Source organism: Carassius gibelio, chromosome B6, assembly GCF_023724105.1.
Source record: "Carassius gibelio isolate Cgi1373 ecotype wild population from Czech Republic chromosome B6, carGib1.2-hapl.c, whole genome shotgun sequence".
In the NCBI taxonomy this organism is placed as follows: domain Eukaryota; kingdom Metazoa; phylum Chordata; class Actinopteri; order Cypriniformes; family Cyprinidae; genus Carassius; species Carassius gibelio.
In genome coordinates, this window is record NC_068401.1 from 933,320 (window position 1) to 952,298 (window position 18,979).

An 18,979-nucleotide genomic window follows, 5' to 3' on the forward strand; every position below is an offset into this window, starting at 1 on the left:
TGACTTTTCTTTCAAATAAATTAAGCATCTCTGTGAATTAGTTTTATTTTTACTGAATTAAATAATCTGATAATACAGTATGAGCGAAATATTAATTTAAATGCAATTGTAAGGACAAAACCGGAAGAATCAGTGACAACAGTTTGCCAACTTTCTGAAAGAGTCTCTTCTGCTCACCAAAGCTGCTTTTATTTGATCAAAAATACAGTAAAAATTCCCAAATATTATTCTAATGTAAAACATATGTTCTCTGTATGAATCTGTGTTAAAGTGTAATTTATTTCTGTGATGCTCCGCTGTATTTTCAGCATCATTCCTCCAGTCTTCAGTGTCACATGATCTTCAGAAATCATAAAAATCAAGGTTTCCATAAAAATATGAAGCAGCAGTATAAGTTATATATTTATAAATGTATACATTTAAGACCGTAGGACACAAATAATACACTTAAACACACTTTCACATTTAAAATGAATGTAATATTCTGTCAGTAAAGCAGGGTTATTACAGTGAACTAAAACTTAAACACAACTGTTAATTAAATCTTCTCATTTTATTTTTGATTTGCTAAAATAACTAAAACTACTGCAATAAAAAATATGCAGGCAAAAATAAATAAATTGACCAAAACATAACTAATGGCTAAAACTTTCAACTGTCGAACGATTAATCACAATTAATCACATGCAAAATAAAAGTTTTAGTTTTCACAATATATGTGTGCTATGTATATATAAAGACACACATACTGTATATATTTTGAAAACATTTAAATCATTTATATTATAAATAATATATATATAATTTTTCTTAAATATATAAACATGCATGTGTGTGTATTTATATACACATAATAAATATAAACCGTACACACACACACATTTATATTACGAAAACAATTTGTATTTTTATTTTGGATGGGATTTATCATAAATAATAATTTGACAGCACAAAAAATTGAATGAAAAAAAAATACTTCAGAATATTAGAATATGCATGACTTTACATTACTCTTATTTGATCAAGAATAGAGCATTATAAGGTTCTTTAATGACTCTGGAGGTTTAATACTCCTCCTAACATGGTTTCTCTTCTCTCGTGAGCATCAGATCTAATCCAGACGCAGAAAGTGAAAGTATAGATTCTGGGGCAAAATTTCATTTCTGTCGCTCGTCTCGTTCTCTGATTTATGAAAGCATGCACATTTCTCTCTCTCTCTCTCTCATGGCCCTGTGATCAATATGCTTCACCTGCGAGTGAATCTGCAATAATAAAAGCATTACAGGAGTGGGAGAATAACAGGGAATCTTATTAAAAGCGTGTGTGTGTGTGTGTGTGTGAGGCAGACGGATCCGAGGACTGACGGTTCAGGTACATCATCTTAGCATTCACTTTGCCTCTCGTGCTGTATATATATTTCATACTCTGTCTTTTATATTCCGGCGGCTGAGACCCAACACCACACTCATCTTTATTTCATTTCGGGATGTTTTTAATTTTGCCGGAGATTATTATTTTTCTCCTCCTCTCTCTTTTTCTCCGTCTGTATGTCTGTGTTTCTCTAAAGATCAGGGTTCACTCGAGGGCTGTTCATCTTTCCATTTGATTCACGAGCTGGTGATTCGATTCAGTTTGATTCAGTTTGATTCGTTTGGACATACAGGAAATCAGCTTCAGGGAGTCAGTTGTGTTCAGGGATAAAATAAGCTGCACAATAAAACCATATAAAGTCATTTATAAACAAAAATTTAAATTGCACATAAACAAACATATATTAAATATCGAGGAACAGATTGAGTAAAATATACTGAGTATGTAATACAATGCATATATTTTTCAGAATTTATATTTTTAATCCATCTGCAGATGTGCTTTCATATCTGCACATTATTTTGTCTGCAAAATTGTTATTATAGTTAAATAAAACTTAAATCATACACAACATTTTGTCTTATTGCCAAAGTTGCTCATTTGGATTTAGTAGCAAAAATTAAAATAAAATAAATAAATCCTTAAAAAAAAAAAAAAAAAAAAAAAAATTATATATATATATATATATATATATATATATATATATATATATATATATATATATATATATATATATATTTATTTATTTATTATTATTTTTTTTTAAATAATGATTATGAAATAAAAATGACAAAAAATTAAATTATTAAAATAAATAACAAAAACTGTATAATTGCACTTTGACATTTGTCATCAAGTTTAACATGACGTACTAAAAATAAAAAGGAATGCAAATTAATATTATATATATATATACTGATAATATAAAAAGACTCAAAACACTTAAAATTTAAAAAACTAAAAATAAATTTTTTCTTATAAATTTAATGTTATTTTACAATTTGAATTAAATTTAAGTAAAAAAATTGACTGAGCTTTCAGCGGTTTGGTGACATAATGAATCATAAAAAGGTGTTTTTGCAAACATAAGAAAACAGATGCAGAATACAGATGCTGATGCATTATTGCACAGATTCTCTGAGGATGCACTATAACACACAGATCTCTGTTCACTCATTGCTTTTTAACTCCCTTGTTCTTAGACCTTCTAGAAGTTCTCTAATTAGTGCAAGGCTTTAATCGTTCCCTCCGGATCTACAGTCTTTAAATAATGTTCCCTGCGTTCCTCTCGATGCACAACACACAACAACACTCAAACATAACCAATATCTCTCATCTGCATTCACGAAACAGCACATTTCTATGTTTTTAGATCTCAATCTGAATGAATGATGAAACACACACTCACTGGTTTAATAACTTTGTTTAACATCGCCGCTGACGTCTCTCGTCTGAACACGATAATCTGAGATTACACACAAACCCCAGACACGGATTACACTGACACGCATTAAAGCATTTCTAGAGATTTCATCATCAATCAAGACAAACATTCGTTCTGTAAAACCAACAATCACAGAACAATCCCAACACGTGTGCATCTGCTGCAGGACTATCACTGCCAACCAAAACAGCCATGCATTTCTGTCTAAATCAAATCAAATATAAGAATAAAGTAAAAAAGCTTACATTTAGCTAGTTGCTAATGCTGCATTTAGTTTAATTTGACTTGCAAATGGTACTAAAATAAATGTTTTTAAAAATGATTAAAAACCTATAGACATATTTACAAAAAAAAAAAATACTAGAACTGAAAAAAAAAAAAAAAAAATTAAACTGTAGAAAAAAAAGTTTATCTTTACTTGAGGTAACTAAAAGAAAAGGTTTAAATTTTTTAATAAATAACTATATAGACATATTTAGAAAAAAAATCTAAATAAAAAATATACAACATAAAAACACCATAAAAATAAATAAATTACTAAAACTGTAGCAAAAATGTTGTTTATTGTGACTTACGAAAGAGACTAAAAGAAAGGTTTAAAAAAATAGACATATTTACAAAAAAAAAAAAAAAACAGAAACATTTACTAAAACTGTAGCAAAAAATTGTGTAACAACTTTCGAAAGTAACTAAAAGAAAGGTTTCAAAATAATAATAAACTATACAGACATATTTACAAAAAAAAAAAACTGACAAAAATGCAATAAAAAATTTTTTTTATCGTGATTTACAAAGGTAACTAAAAGAAAGGTTTAAAAAATATAGACATATTTACAAAAAATATATATATATATTAAAACTGCCAAAAATGCAAAAAAAAAAATGTTAATAAAAATTGTAATAGTATCTCAGTGACACTAAAATAACACTGTGGTATACCAGGATTATTACAATTAAACTAAAACAATAAAACGTTTTTGTTATTTCAATTAAAATAAACATTAAGTGAAATTAAACAAAAATATGTAAATATATATATTATTAACAATCATCAATGTTTTCTCAAAGCATTAAAACGTTAAATACATTTAATATCACGAGAAGTGTAAAAATCTTCCTGACATTAATTTATATTATTTATATCCACTTCTGAGCAATACGTTTTTCCTTAATAAAAATATTTAAAAATGCAGACTTTACGCTTTGTGTACAACTGTGTGAAACATTTGCATTTTTGATCAAATCACAGCATCTCTGCTAAATAAAAATATAAAGTATAAACTTTTTGTGTGAGACGAGAGACGAGTGTGAGACGAGTGTGTGACGAGTGTGAGACGAGAGACGAGTGTGTGACGAGAGACGAGTGTGAGACGAGAGACGTGTGTGAGACGAGTGTGTGACGAGAGACGAGTGTGAGACGAGTGTGTGACGAGAGACGAGTGTGAGACGAGAGACGAGTGTGAGACGAGTGTGTGACGAGAGACGAGTGTGAGACAAGAGACGAGTGTGAGACGAGTGTGTGACGAGAGACGTGTGTGAGACGAGAGACGAGTGTGAGACGAGTGTGAGACGAGTGTGTGACGAGAGACGAGTGTGAGACGAGTGTGTGACGAGTGTGAGACGAGAGACGAGTGTGTGACGAGTGTGAGACGAGAGACGAGTGTGTGACGAGAGACGAGTGTGAGACGAGAGACGTGTGTGAGACGAGTGTGTGACGAGAGACGAGTGTGAGACGAGTGTGTGACGAGAGACGAGTGTGAGACGAGTGTGTGACGAGAGACGAGTGTGAGACGAGTGTGTGACGAGAGACGAGAGACGAGTGTGAGACGAGTGTGTGACGAGAGACGAGTGTGAGACGAGTGTGAGACGAGTGTGTGACAATAAAACGTTTTTGTTATTTCAATTAAAATAAACATTAACTGAAATTAAACAAAAATATGTAAATATATATATTATTAACAATCATCAATGTTTGTGATTAGCACCAAGCAATCATTTGATAGACGCTTTCTCAAAGCATTAAAACGTTAAATACATTTAATATCACGAGAAGTGTAAAAATCTTCCTGACATTAATTTATATTATTTATATCCACTTCTGAGCAATACGTCTTTCCTTAATAAAAATATTTAAAACATTTGTGTGAAACATTTGCATTTTTGATCAAATCACAGCATCTCTGCTAAATAAAAATATAAAGTATAAACTTTTTAGTGTACCTCCAAACCAGAGCAGAAGAAGAAGAAGTGAAACACACTCAGTGTCCGACGAGTGTGAGACGAGAGACGAGTGTGAGACGAGTGTGTGACGAGAGACGAGTGTGAGACGAGAGACGAGTGTGAGACGAGTGTGTGACGAGAGACGAGTGTGAGACGAGTGTGTGACGAGAGACGAGTGTGAGACGAGAGACGAGTGTGTGACGAGAGACGAGTGTGAGACGAGAGACGAGTGTGAGACGAGTGTGTGACGAGAGACGTGTGTGAGACGAGAGACGAGTGTGAGACGAGTGTGAGACGAGTGTGTGACGAGAGACGAGTGTGAGACGAGTGTGTGACGAGTGTGAGACGAGAGACGAGTGTGTGACGAGTGTGAGACGAGAGACGAGTGTGTGACGAGAGACGAGTGTGAGACGAGAGACGTGTGTGAGACGAGTGTGTGACGAGAGACGAGTGTGAGACGAGTGTGTGACGAGAGACGAGTGTGAGACGAGTGTGTGACGAGAGACGAGTGTGAGACGAGAGACGAGTGTGAGACGAGTGTGTGACGAGAGACGAGTGTGAGACGAGTGTGAGACGAGTATGAGACGAGAGACGAGTGTGAGACGAGTGTGTGACGAGAGACGAGTGTGAGACGAGTGTGAGACGAGTGTGTGACAATAAAACGTTTTTGTTATTTCAATTAAAATAAACATTAACTGAAATTAAACAAAAATATGTAAATATATATATTATTAACAATCATCAATGTTTGTGATTAGCACCAAGCAATCATTTGATAGACGCTTTCTCAAAGCATTAAAACGTTAAATACATTTAATATCACGAGAAGTGTAAAAATCTTCCTGACATTAATTTATATTATTTATATCCACTTCTGAGCAATACGTCTTTCCTTAATAAAAATATTTAAAACATTTGTGTGAAACATTTGCATTTTTGATCAAATCACAGCATCTCTGCTAAATAAAAATATAAAGTATAAACTTTTTAGTGTACCTCCAAACCAGAGCAGAAGAAGAAGAAGTGAAACACACTCAGTGTCCGACGAGTGTGAGACGAGAGACGAGTGTGAGACGAGTGTGTGACGAGAGACGAGTGTGAGACGAGAGACGAGTGTGAGACGAGTGTGTGACGAGAGACGAGTGTGAGACGAGTGTGTGACGAGAGACGAGTGTGAGACGAGAGACGAGTGTGAGACGAGTGTGTGACGAGAGACGAGTGTGAGACGAGTGTGAGACGAGTGTGTGACGAGAGACGAGTGTGAGACGAGAGACGAGTGTGAGACGAGTGTGAGACGAGTGTGTGACGAGAGACGAGTGTGAGACGAGAGACGAGTGTGAGACGAGAGACGAGTGTGAGACGGGTGTGAGACGAGTGTGTGACGAGAGACGAGTGTGAGACGAGAGACGAGTGTGAGACGGGTGTGAGACGAGAGACGAGTGTGAGACGAGTGTGTGACGAGAGACGAGTGTGAGACGAGAGACGAGTGTGAGACGAGTGTGAGACGAGTGTGTGACGAGAGACGAGTGTGAGACGAGAGACGAGTGTGAGACGAGAGACGAGTGTGAGACGGGTGTGAGACGAGTGTGTGACGAGAGACGAGTGTGAGACGAGAGACGAGTGTGAGACGGGTGTGAGACGAGAGACGAGTGTGAGACGAGAGACGAGTGTGAGACGGGTGTGAGACGAGAGACGAGTGTGAGACGAGAGACGAGTGTGAGACGAGAGACGTGTGTTTCTGTCTCTCTGGTGGAGTTGGACACAGTTAAAGGAGTCGGATGCTGTCTTCAGTCTAATTAAGAACAGCCCAAGCTGAGCATCTTTATTATTCAACACTTCAGGCTTCTGTCTGCCGTCCAAGAACAGCCACCGAAGACCTCGACACACACACACACACACTCCGGGCCGTAAGATATGGAATCCGTCTCACATTTATTATTCCGACATGGGCTCCATTTTAATCAGGGGCCGCGGCGAGGCTCGAGGAACGGAGGAAGACGAGGAAGAGGAAGAAGAGGAAGAGAGACGGATGCTGAGGAGGAAGGCAGGAAGAAAAGAGCAGACTCTCCTGGAAACATACGATACACACTCAGATCTTACAGAAAACATGTTTAGAGCTAAACGAGTGTTTTCTGATGAGGAACTGGTGCCAGGATGGAAGCGTCTGATCTGACAATAAAACTTAAATGCAGACAATATATTAATATTTTGTTTATTTTCTGGAAAAATAAACCTGTGAATTTGTAACCGGTCGAAATGTTAAAATAGTTAATTTTTTTCTTTTTTTCTTTCTCCTGCTCATCAAAGCTAGTTCAGAAATACAGTAAAAATTTTGAAATATTATTGTAATTTAAAACAGCTGTTTTCTATTTAAATATCTGTTCAAATGTAATTTATATCGCTGTATTTTCAGCATCATTCCTCCAGTCTTCAGTGTCACATGATCTTCAGAAATCAGAATAATATGCTAAAAAAAAAAATTCTGATTATATTTTTGTGGAAAATGTGATGCATTTTATTTTTCAGGATCCACGGATGAATAGAAAGTTCAAAAGAACAGCATTTATTTGAAAAAGAAATATTTTCTAACATTATAAATGTCTTGACAGTCACTTTTGATCAAATGTGAGGAATACAAATATTAATATCGCTGCTCAGAAGTGTTTCTTGAGCAGTAAATCATCAAATTATTCTGATTTCTGAAGATCATGTGACACTGAAGACTGGAGGAATGATGCTGAAAATACAGCGGAGCATCACAGAAATACATTACACTTTAATACAGATTCACACAGAAAACAGATGTTTTACACTAGAATAATATTTCACTATTTTTACTGTATTTTTGATTAAATAAAAGCAGCTTTGATGAGCATGAGAGAGACTTTTGATCAGTAGTGTCTATCTGATGTCATGATGTCTTTAAAATACAAAAATGAAATAAATGTGGTGTTTTTCTTCCCTTTTTGACCTGAGAAACCTTTAATATTCCCCGAAAAGGAAACACATCCAGCTTCACCGAACAAAACTCGAACATCTCAAACCACACGATGTCATCACTTCTTTTCTTGTCTTCCATTTTATTCATCCTTCTTTCAAATTATAATTCGATTCGGCTGGTACAAGGGCTTTCATATTAAAATTTTTAATAAAAGCCCTGATACTCGTGTACGTCGGCAGGATTTGGGGCCGATTTTCATCCTTCTATTTGTCATTATTATTATTATACTTCTTTTTTTGTCCAGAGGCACTGCCTACACAGATCATTATTTCAGAAAAAGACTATTGCCTTTTCCCCCTCACTCTCTCTCCAATAAATTCAATGCGTGTCTAAATTAATGCATTACAAGCCATGGGAGAGATATTAAAAAAATGATAAAAACTAATCCTTGATGTTGAGCCTTGTGTGGTGCTCTGACCCTGAGCCGCTGGTGTTATAGAGCAGAACATCGCTCGGATTACTCCCTAATATTTCATTACATGCACAAAACCCACAGTCATGTATCAGCACAGGTGTGTGGTTATTAATCACCGAGGACTGCGCCGCATTGAAAACACACACAGATCACAGAGAAGATGAAGTCTGTCCCATAACGCATTCTCGGAAAATCACATCAGTCAACACCAAACAACACTCAGAACTCATTTATTGCAGAATTTAGAGTGAAACAAGAGTAAAATGTGCATGTTTTCTTATGAAAAACTTGCTACATTTATTAGTATATACTGGAAAAAAACATACGAACAGTATAAGGGATGAATAATTGTGTCTATTTTCCAGAAAAAGAAAAACTGTACATTTTAAAAATGAAAATAAAATTACATTTATGCATTTAGCAGATGCTTTTATCCAAAAGCGACTTTCAGTGCATTCAGGCTAACATTTTTTTTTACCTAAATGCACATATTGCAAAAAAAAAAAAAAAAAAAAAAAAAAATACAGTAAAATTTTTGATATATTATTCTAATGTAAATCCGCTGTTTTCTGTGTGAATCTGTGTTAAACTGTAATGTATTTCTGTGATGCTCCGCTGTATTTTCAGCATCATTCCTCCAGTCTTCAGTGTCACATGATCTTCAGAAATGTTGATAATAATATGCCGATTTGCTGCTAATTTATGATTATATTGCATAGTGCATGCATATGCATTTATAATTTGTGCATCCATATGCAAAATACGAGTCATTATTAATTTGAACTATTTTCTGGAAAAAGAAAAAACATTTTAAAAAGAGTTCTTCTGCTCACAAAGGCTGCATTTATTTGATCAAAAATACAGTAAAAATAGAAAAATATTATTGTTATTTGAAACAGATGTTTTGAAAGTGGATCTGTGTTAAAGTGTAATTTATTTCTGTGATGCTCCGCTGTATTTTCAGCGTCATTCCTCCAGTCTTCAGTGTCACGTCCTTCAGAAATCATTATAATATGCTGATTTGATGTTTAATTATGATTATATTGCATTTTGCGTGTATGTGTGCTGCTGAAGACTCACTGTTTAACGCAGTTTTGGCTCTCTGTCACAGACAAGGACACATGCATGCGGTTCAGCGCGTCCCTGCTGATGTGAACTATTTTCCTGCTTGCAAGTGTGTGTGTGTGTGTGTGTGTGTGTGTGTGTTAAAAAGGAAAACACACTGATGCCAATCCGCCCTATCTCTGATGACTTGCTAACTAGGGCAGCGATGCAATCTTAATTAAAACTGACCATCAGATCATCTCCATCTCTGCCACCACCTTTCTCTTTCTCTTTCACACTCATCACACGCTTCAGAGAAGATTCAGACTCACAGGATCACTGTCTCTCTATAGTTAGTTAAATATAACACTGTATGACTAACACACACACACACACACACACACACACACACACACACACACACACACACACACACAGACACAACACACACACACACACACACACACACAATCAAAAGTTTTAGAACAGTAGGCTTTATATTTATATATATATATATATATATATATATGGTTAAAACAATTATAATTCCATATTCTGCAGCCTATAAATAATATTCAGTCTATATCATAGAATTAGGGTTATTACCATTAACTAAAAAAAAAACAGAAATAAATAAAAACTAAAACAGAAATAAAAATAAATTATGCTTAAATAGTAGTATTAAATAAAATAAAATTACAGCACCTAAAATTTTCAACAAAAATGAAAATTTAAAATATAAAAATATAAGCTAATTCTGATTTTAGTGTTTTTAAATATTCTCTTTAAACCGACTTATTTAAAGCAGCTTTAATTTGATTATTTTTTATTTTATTTTATATCACAATTCTTAAGAAATTGTTAAAATATATATTATTTTGTATTTCAATGCTTTTCAAGTGCTTTTAAAGGTGCTATAAAAGTAGTGTATATATATTAATTAATTAATAAAAAATATAATAGTATAGAAGTAATACTTTTATTAAAGAGGATAGTTTATAACATATGATTCCACTAAAATATAATATGTATTAAAATTAACATTCAATATAAATTCAACACAGTTAGAAATAGATGTGATATACATGTTAACTTGATCTGGAAGAGGAGAAAGAATCATTTATACTTCTCAGATAAAGCCAGAAACAACAACACTACAGCATCAGTGAAAGAGTTTCTCAGCTCATCACGGTTCTTCTGGACACAGATCATCTCTCTCTCGGTTCACATCTTCAGACGCGGCGATCTTCTGCTTCTTCTGGGTCGTCGTCTCATCTAAGACCCTTCCTCTTTCCTTCTCCATGCAGAGCAGACACAGAGAGCGAGCGAGCGTCTGTAATCGAGCTGTAATGAGAGGCTTTGTCCTCTTTTATACGTCTTGACAAGACACCATCTGCTAACAGAGAACGCCTTCCCTTTGTTTCTTCTACGATAATCTCTCCATACAGTCTGTGCATATTCATTTATATTAATATTTATCTATCTGCTATAATTTTTTTTTGTCAATTGGAGGCAGATTTATAGTTAACTGAAACTGTAAAAAAGATTTATTTTAATTGAAATCAAATGAATGTTGGCTGAAATAAAATAAAATATAAAAAACTAATTTCAGCTGCATTTCTTATTTTTTATTTAGCTTAACTTGATGTTCTAAAATAACAAAAATACTAAAATAGAAAATAATAAATACTAATACAGGCAGATTTATATATATAAAAAACCTAATTTAAAATAACGTTTAGGCAGAAAATATAAAATTTAAATGTGAACGGAAATAAAGATTAAATAAAATACAAATATTCATAAAAATGCAAAAAAAAAAAAAAATTAACTTTGGCAACTAACTGAAAAATGTTTAAGTTGAAGCACTATTGACAAAAAAAAAATTGGAAATATATAAAAATAAAATGGAAATAAATAAAAGCTTAAACTGAAATAAAAACCTAAATAGCAATATTTATATATAAATGACATATATATTTGGCAATGCATCCATTGTTACGGATTAGATTGATATGTCAAATACAAAAAACCTTTTCACCAAATTAACAAAGAATATTTAAAATGTTTTATGCATATTCAAACATTTAATTTATCTATAAAACTTAACTTCAACTATGTCTTCAACAAACCAGTTCTGTCTGATGTAAAACAATGAATGAATCAGAGCCGAGACTCGATTCACTGAAATGAACAGTTTGAACTGATTCACAGAAATGAATCAAATCTCAAATGAAGGATAAAATGAATCACTTAAAACATTTAAAGTTTAAGAAATAATGTTACATAATACTACAATACTAATTATAAAATTATAAAAAAATTATAAAATTTATTAAAGCATCTAAAATATACATCAAATATTTATTATTTTTATATATAGAAATAAAAAAAGAGTTTGTTTTCTTGCCAACTTTCTAAAATTACAACTTTTATATGTTAATAATTTATTACTAATCCTTTCCAAATTTGACAATCATAAATGATATTCTTTTTATTATTATCTTTTTAATATAAAATACAAAAAAAATAAAAATAAATAGATAAAATAAAAAATCTAAATAGTTATGCAATTAACTTCTTTTATTTAGCAAATTTCTCAGTTGGGTTTTCCACCAATCAACATTTGTGTAAGAACATTATATTTTGGTGTTTGGTGCAGTTTAACTTCTAGCTTCTAACGCATCCAGTGCATTCATTTCTGTATTTTTAACTCAAACTCAAGCTACCATTTATATCACTTGTCTTGCTTTAATTTATTGATGAAAGATGTGCGATAAATAATGTAATGAACACAAGGAATCATAGCTACGCTTGTTACTCTGTTACTCAGCTGAAGCTGTACAGTATACTGTATATAAAACATGTGTGTGATCAGATCATCTGAACTAACACTGAGCAGCGGTGACAAGACTCTTACGTCTCTCAAATAAAGCAACTAACAGCGTCTTCATAATCAGGCACAACTCCAACATCTCCATCTATTTTCATCAACACTTAACTCTACACATACAGTCTGAAGCAAAGCATGCTGGGAGCCAGAAATCTGCTGCTCATATTCAGTTCACAAATCCATTAATTGTATATTTCACAAATTTAAATGCATTTCACACAGTGCAGATAAAAGGGTTTTCTAATGCAGAATCACATTTAATTCATTAAAAAGTATTCCTTTTGTCAAGAAACTATTATCCATTTGTTTATTACAAAGCATTTTTAGGTTTGACTTTTCAAACTTTATTAAAAAGAAAACATTCATATGTCTGTATACGCCATTAAAGTGCATGACTCTGAAATTCTTATTTTGAGTTTACAATTAATTAATAGCTAATTTGCATGCATAACTGTACATTTATTAAAGATATTTCCTTCTTTTTACATTTTATATTTATCTTTCTAAATGTTATATTTGATCTTGCATAATAATAACAATAATTAAGATTTTTTTTTTTCAAAAGATTAGAATAAATCACTTAAAAGCAAAATATAAACAGCATAAATTCCAATAGCTGATTCAGTTCAAGTTCTGCTTAACGTAATTTGTTATTTCAGTAAAAATGGAATAAAATTAACGTGTTTCATTTAGTAAATTTCACTGTAGGGTTTTTAGTCAATCGGCATTTAAAGCATATTTAAAAACATCAGTTTCTAGTTTAATTTATAGGTTTTAACACATTCAAAGCAGCTGAGTTTCGTCATCATAACCTGCAACAACTACAATGAGTGACACAACATTTAGTTTGGAGTCTATTTATGCGGTGTCACACACGTGATAGGCTCCGCCCACACTCAGCTCTCATTGGTCCAGAATCCTGTTCCACATGACCATATATGGAACACAGCAGTGACAGTGAACCACTGCGTTTGAGGTCACTGAGTCTTCCAACACTCAACAAATACAGCACAGTTTTAAATATTCAATGTTTTTTAATTGAATAAATTTTGTTATATTTTATTCTTATAATAAATGCCTTAAAATAACTAGTTTTATTTGATATCAAATATATATTATTTTACTCATGGGCGAATTAAAGTGTACAGTCTTGTATTTGAAATAAATGGTAAAGAAACTGTGTGGCGGTCACTTTATGACACATTAGTCACAGGCTTTCAGCTTGGACAGATGAATAACATGTCGTAGGAATCTAGTCGTGTCGCGCCTGGTTAGGACACGGTTTAAGTGAGACAAATCCACTGCCATGTCAATATGAAAACCACAGCGCAGGGCTTCCCCAATAATTCACTTTAATTGCAGCCTTCAGTCAACGGAGAGCCGTTTACGTACTGTATTCATTAACCTCGAGACACTGTCAATCAGCTGACACATAACTCTAAAACCACAAAACACGCCACTGAGATCCTTTCAAATCAACTTCCAACAAAAATAGCAATGCCTTTAAAGAATCAAAAAGTTTTTGATGAATGCATGTTAAAATGTGCATATGCATGAAAACACAAGTTCTTTAGCATGCATTAACCACATATCTATGTAATCTAATAACACTCATTCCATCACCTGTCAATCAGAGCGACCAAACAGCACAATAAAAGTAATAAAGCATGCATGCACTTCTTTTTAATAGCAACACAATCTCCTCTTCTCATATCAATCATCAAAGACGAGACATGAAATCCAGAAATAAAGGCACCACTCTGGCTGGAGTCAGTAATACGATTGCTTTTATCATTAATATGATGGATTACAGGAGTAAGCGGGTGGGGTTTGAACAAGAGGGTGAGAAGAACCTCCCGCTGCTGCAACTTTCTCTTTTTCGAAAACAGCTTTGTAAATTGGATCCATTTATTAGGAGAGGATAAGACAGCATTCATTTCACCCCGTTCCGCTGAGCACACTTCTGACATGTGATGGGCCGCAAAACCAGCGTAAATACATGCAATTTCATACGCACAAGTTGCATTGTGGGAACAAACATCAAGAGATGGGCTTAAGAGCGAACCGCTGTAGATCTCAGCCTCTCGACGTGCGCTGCCATAAAAATGTAGGCTAAAGTAAAATATGCTTTAATAATCATTCCAGTTATAAAGCGTGAGGTATGGATCTTTGATGCCTAAAAATGAGTCACATTAAAAAATTAGATTATATTGAATAAATGTGGAGAAGAGAATAAAGACATTAATAAAGCGGACCCGTGCAAGCATAAAAGATTCGACTGTGATACATGACTGCGATTTACTGGTGGGTCGTTATGACATGATCACACTTACAGAGGAAAGTAATGGGATCATCAATAAGATGCTGTGTGCTTTATAGAAAAATGCACTCCACACTCTGTTTGTGTGTGTGATGTAAGCAGATGATTGTGTATTTGGTTTGAAGGAAAGTAATGATGAACCAGATCATAAACAGAAAAGCGTAGCCTTTTCAAGATACAAAAAATGCTTTCTAAGTCTCCAGACAAGCTGCATGTTGTCCGAACGACTTGTTTTTGTTCGCATCCGATGATGAAACTTCATCATAAAATGTTTTATTTCAGGTAAGCCTTCAGAAAGCTGTCTAAACATTAATGCTGTGACGTGATTTTCAGCAGCAGGATTTTGTCGTTTCTAAACAGCTGCAAGGAAACCGTTCTCTTAAGCATGAAGCAGAAACGTGAAAATGATAAAACGCTGTTCTTCGCATCAGGCCGAGATGAAGTGAAGATGAGGGTCAGCGTCTGACAGCGATTTGGGTGTAACTGCTCACACAGATCCCTGTTTATGAGAGACTTTCATATATATTACACAGACATAATTCTGCAGGAGTATAACCAGAGAAATTTTATTTTAATTGCATATGGTATCATGGTATCAGATGCACATCCCAACACCTCTAGCTCTATTTTCTTTAAAACACACACACACACACACACACACACACATGCATGCACTTTAGATACAGTACGTGAATTCATAGCAGTCATCAGTATCACAGGTATATTTGTAGAAATAGAAACAGTCAAAATAATAGATTTTTCTTTTATGCCAAAAATCATTCGGATATTAAGTAAAGATCATGTCCCATGAAGATATTTAGTAAATCTCCCATCATAAATATATCCAAACTTCATGTTTGATTAGTAATATGCATTGCTAAGAACTTCATCTGAACAACTTTAAAGATGATTTTCTCAATATTTAGATTTTTTTGCTCCCTCAGATTCCAGATTTTCTAATAGTTGTATCTCAGGCAGATATTGTCCTCCGAACAAACCACACATCGATGGAAAGCTGACATATTAAGCATTCAGATGGCGTATACATTTCAATAAAAAAATACCCTTTTGACAGGTTTAGTGCTTCAGGGTCACATATATGAGAGTAGATTTGAATATTTAAAACGCTATGTGAACTTATATCCTCATAATATTAAATTTACAATAGATTTTCAGCTTTTCGAGCTCAACTCCTGAAACTACACTGTGATTTTTCTTGCTTTATGTTATTTTTTTTATTTTTAACACTCAGTTGGTTCTGAAGTTCTGGTTCGGAACGCAGCACACACTGATCTGCACGAGACGCTTGTTTAATTGCGGAACTCACAGAAACCTGCTTCATACCTTCCTCAGAATCCAGTGGATGAGCAGCAGAACGCTCCAGCAGAGCAGCCTCATCGTTCCCGAACACTAGTCCCGTTGAGCAAACATACACCGAGCAGAAAACATCCGAGAGGAACGCACTCTGAGACTGTGTGCGAGAGGAAACCCGCGCTCTCGGAGTTATTAAGGCAGCCGAGCAGGTTCAGCTCTTGAAGTCCTTGTCATTAGTGAAGCACACATCCATTCGCAGGTTTACGGAGGTGAAAAGTTGGCGTGGGAACGGTGCAAACTTGTGCTGTCAGCTGGCGTTCTCGCCTAATGCCCTCATTACCGCGCCGTTTGCTGTTTAAAAAAGAAACTGTGTTGCGTTCTCTCTCTCTCCGAAGCGCACGCTCAGTGTAGACTTTGCGTCTCGAGCTCTCTCTCGCGCGCGCGCGCCGAGCGTGCATCAGAACGGTGCCAAAAGTTGGCGTACCTACTTCTTATATTCCAATTGAATTTTGCATTCACTAAGTTATTATTAATCCACACATATGCCACGGTTGCGCTAATATAGACGAGGTTCTTCGGGGATGCATAACTTGGCAAGAAAGCGATGCATACAAATAGCATGAAAAAGATGAACAAATCTTCCCAAAGGCGATTTTTTTAAATTTTGAATGGTTTTAAAATGCATCTCGTCTCACAGCTGTTCGCCGCGTTAAAATATGAAACGTGCAATCTGTGCCGACAGCGCGAGACATAATTCAACATCTTTAAAAAGCATCGGTTACGAACAAACAACACAAACAAAGAGAGAGAGAGAGAGAGAGAGAGAGAGAGAGGGATGTGAGAAAGAGGCGAGCGGATCTTTCTGGCAATTTTTGAGACTACATGTGAGTAGAATGCATGATGTTAGGCAGGGAATAAAGGCGAGGAAATGTTTAGTAACCAACTCAAAGTTGATGTGCATCAATCTCTGATTGATCTGCATGAATGAAGCCCTTCGTCGCCCTCTTGTGAAAGACTGACGGAAAACATCTGATGTAGACGTGCAATTAAACCACCGCCTGACTGTTTACATTTCTTCATTTAGCAGACGCTTTTATCCAGAACGACGTACAAAAGAGGACAATGATCAAAACCAACAATAAACAATGACATGCAAGTGTTATAACAAGTCTCAGTTAGCTTAACACAGAACATGTTTTTTTTTTTTTGGCTATATAATAAAAAGAAAAACAGATATAACAAAAGAATAGAGCAGAGTCATGTTTCTTCTTTTGTTAATTGTATAATAAATAAAAATAAAACAGAATACAAAAATAATAGAGAAGCTAGTGTTTTTTTTTAAAGAATAGAATTACATTAGAGAGTTCTAGGGTGTTATACATAATAATTGTGAGATGAATTGATTAATCGAACCAAATGACTTTAAAAACTCAAAGCACAAAATGTGAAAACATAGCCTACTTTCCCAGTACTGACAAGAACACTAAAAATGTGTCTGAAAATCCTCCAAACAACACACCCTGCTGAAAAACAAACCCCAATAGAAACCATCCCAGAATTTGTAATGGTTTTACTGGTTATAATGGGACTTGTGCTGGTTTTAATGGTCACCTTCTGTTGGTGGCTTGTTAAAACCACTAAATCCTGAAAAGAAATAATAATAACAATGCAGATTTGTTTTTTTAAGGTAAGTTGTTGCAAACAATTTATTTTAACTACATTTATTTATTTTTTAGTTATTCAACTAATTTAAATGTAGCTAGAATAAATTGATTGCCTAATTTTTTTTATGTTTTTATTTTTTTTTTTCATTTTTTTTTCAACAGGGTTAAACGACAGCCTGGCTGGTTATACATAATTAAGAAAGAAAATGATTAATTGAACCAAATGACCTTGAAAACTCAAAGGACAAAATGTAAATATGCAACCTACAGCGTAGCTTCCCCAAAAACCCACTTTCCTCCAAACAGCACACTTTCAGAATCCTAAGTAAATTGCCTTCATTGATACATACTTTTGGAGCATGGAAATAAATGCTCCGTTGGTTTCGTTTCCATTGTGTTCCCGCGGCTCGTGCAGTATTGAAGTTGGCAGGTGATTTTGGCGGGCTGCTAAAGCGCGCGCTTTCTATTTCTCAGAGAACCGCGCAAATGAATGAACATGGCCGGGAAAAATGAGCGCAATTTTCTCACGTATCCACTCAAATTTTTCCAGTTCGCCCTCTGCAGATCAACGCACTCATTCTGGAAAGACAATAGGAGAGAGTTCGCCTGGATCACACGGTGTGTATGTGTACTAATAACTTACCACAAACACTGAAGAGCAGAACGGTTCTGACTCAAGCGAGCGCCATTTTTACGAGCGTACAATACACGTCATGCAAAACAAATGTGCGCATTTTTTTTTTTACCTTTTAGCCAACAATGGAATAACTGTTAAGAAAATAACTACACTTTTTAATCACATAAAAAGTGTTTCTTGTCATATGCACATTTTTTCATAACGAGCCTTTTTTTTTAATTATGGGACGCACTTCCGGTTTGGAAACTTTTGCAATTCATTTCAAATCATTAGATTGCGCTACAAATAATCATCATCCTCATGTTAACTTAATGGGGTTTACATTTTCATTCATTTTTCACTTTCAGAATAACGTTACTTTTGGTATATTAACATGACGTGATATAACAATGATATCTATTGAATTTTCCATGTCTTTTTTCATTTGGGAGTAAAGACAACTTACAGTATACTGTGCATTTGTGGTCTGCTCTCATGATTTAATTTACTTAAATTTTTTTTGGATATTGCTATTTGAATGGTATTTGCACTTAAAATCGTATTTTCTCCGTTGAACAGTGACAGTCCAAGTGTGTGCAAGTCAACATGTTTACTCTAAAACATCTGAAGGAGCTTTAAGATCACAGTTTAAGTACAGTTAAGATCAACTTTAAATT

General features: G+C 34.4%; 1 protein-coding gene across 1 annotated transcript in view; it reads right to left on the reverse strand.

Annotated features, from left to right (window-relative positions):
- The window catches only part of LOC127959261 (neurexophilin-2-like), a 40,388-nt gene extending 23,714 nt beyond the window's left edge, over positions 1–16,674 (reverse strand). Inside the window, exon 1 of the mRNA XM_052558326.1 lies at positions 16,053–16,674. Within this exon, the coding sequence (XP_052414286.1) occupies positions 16,053–16,106 (54 nt within the window). The 5' untranslated portion in view covers positions 16,107–16,674. The remainder of the gene's footprint in view (positions 1–16,052) is intronic.
- Positions 16,675–18,979: the final 2,305 nt, after the last annotated feature.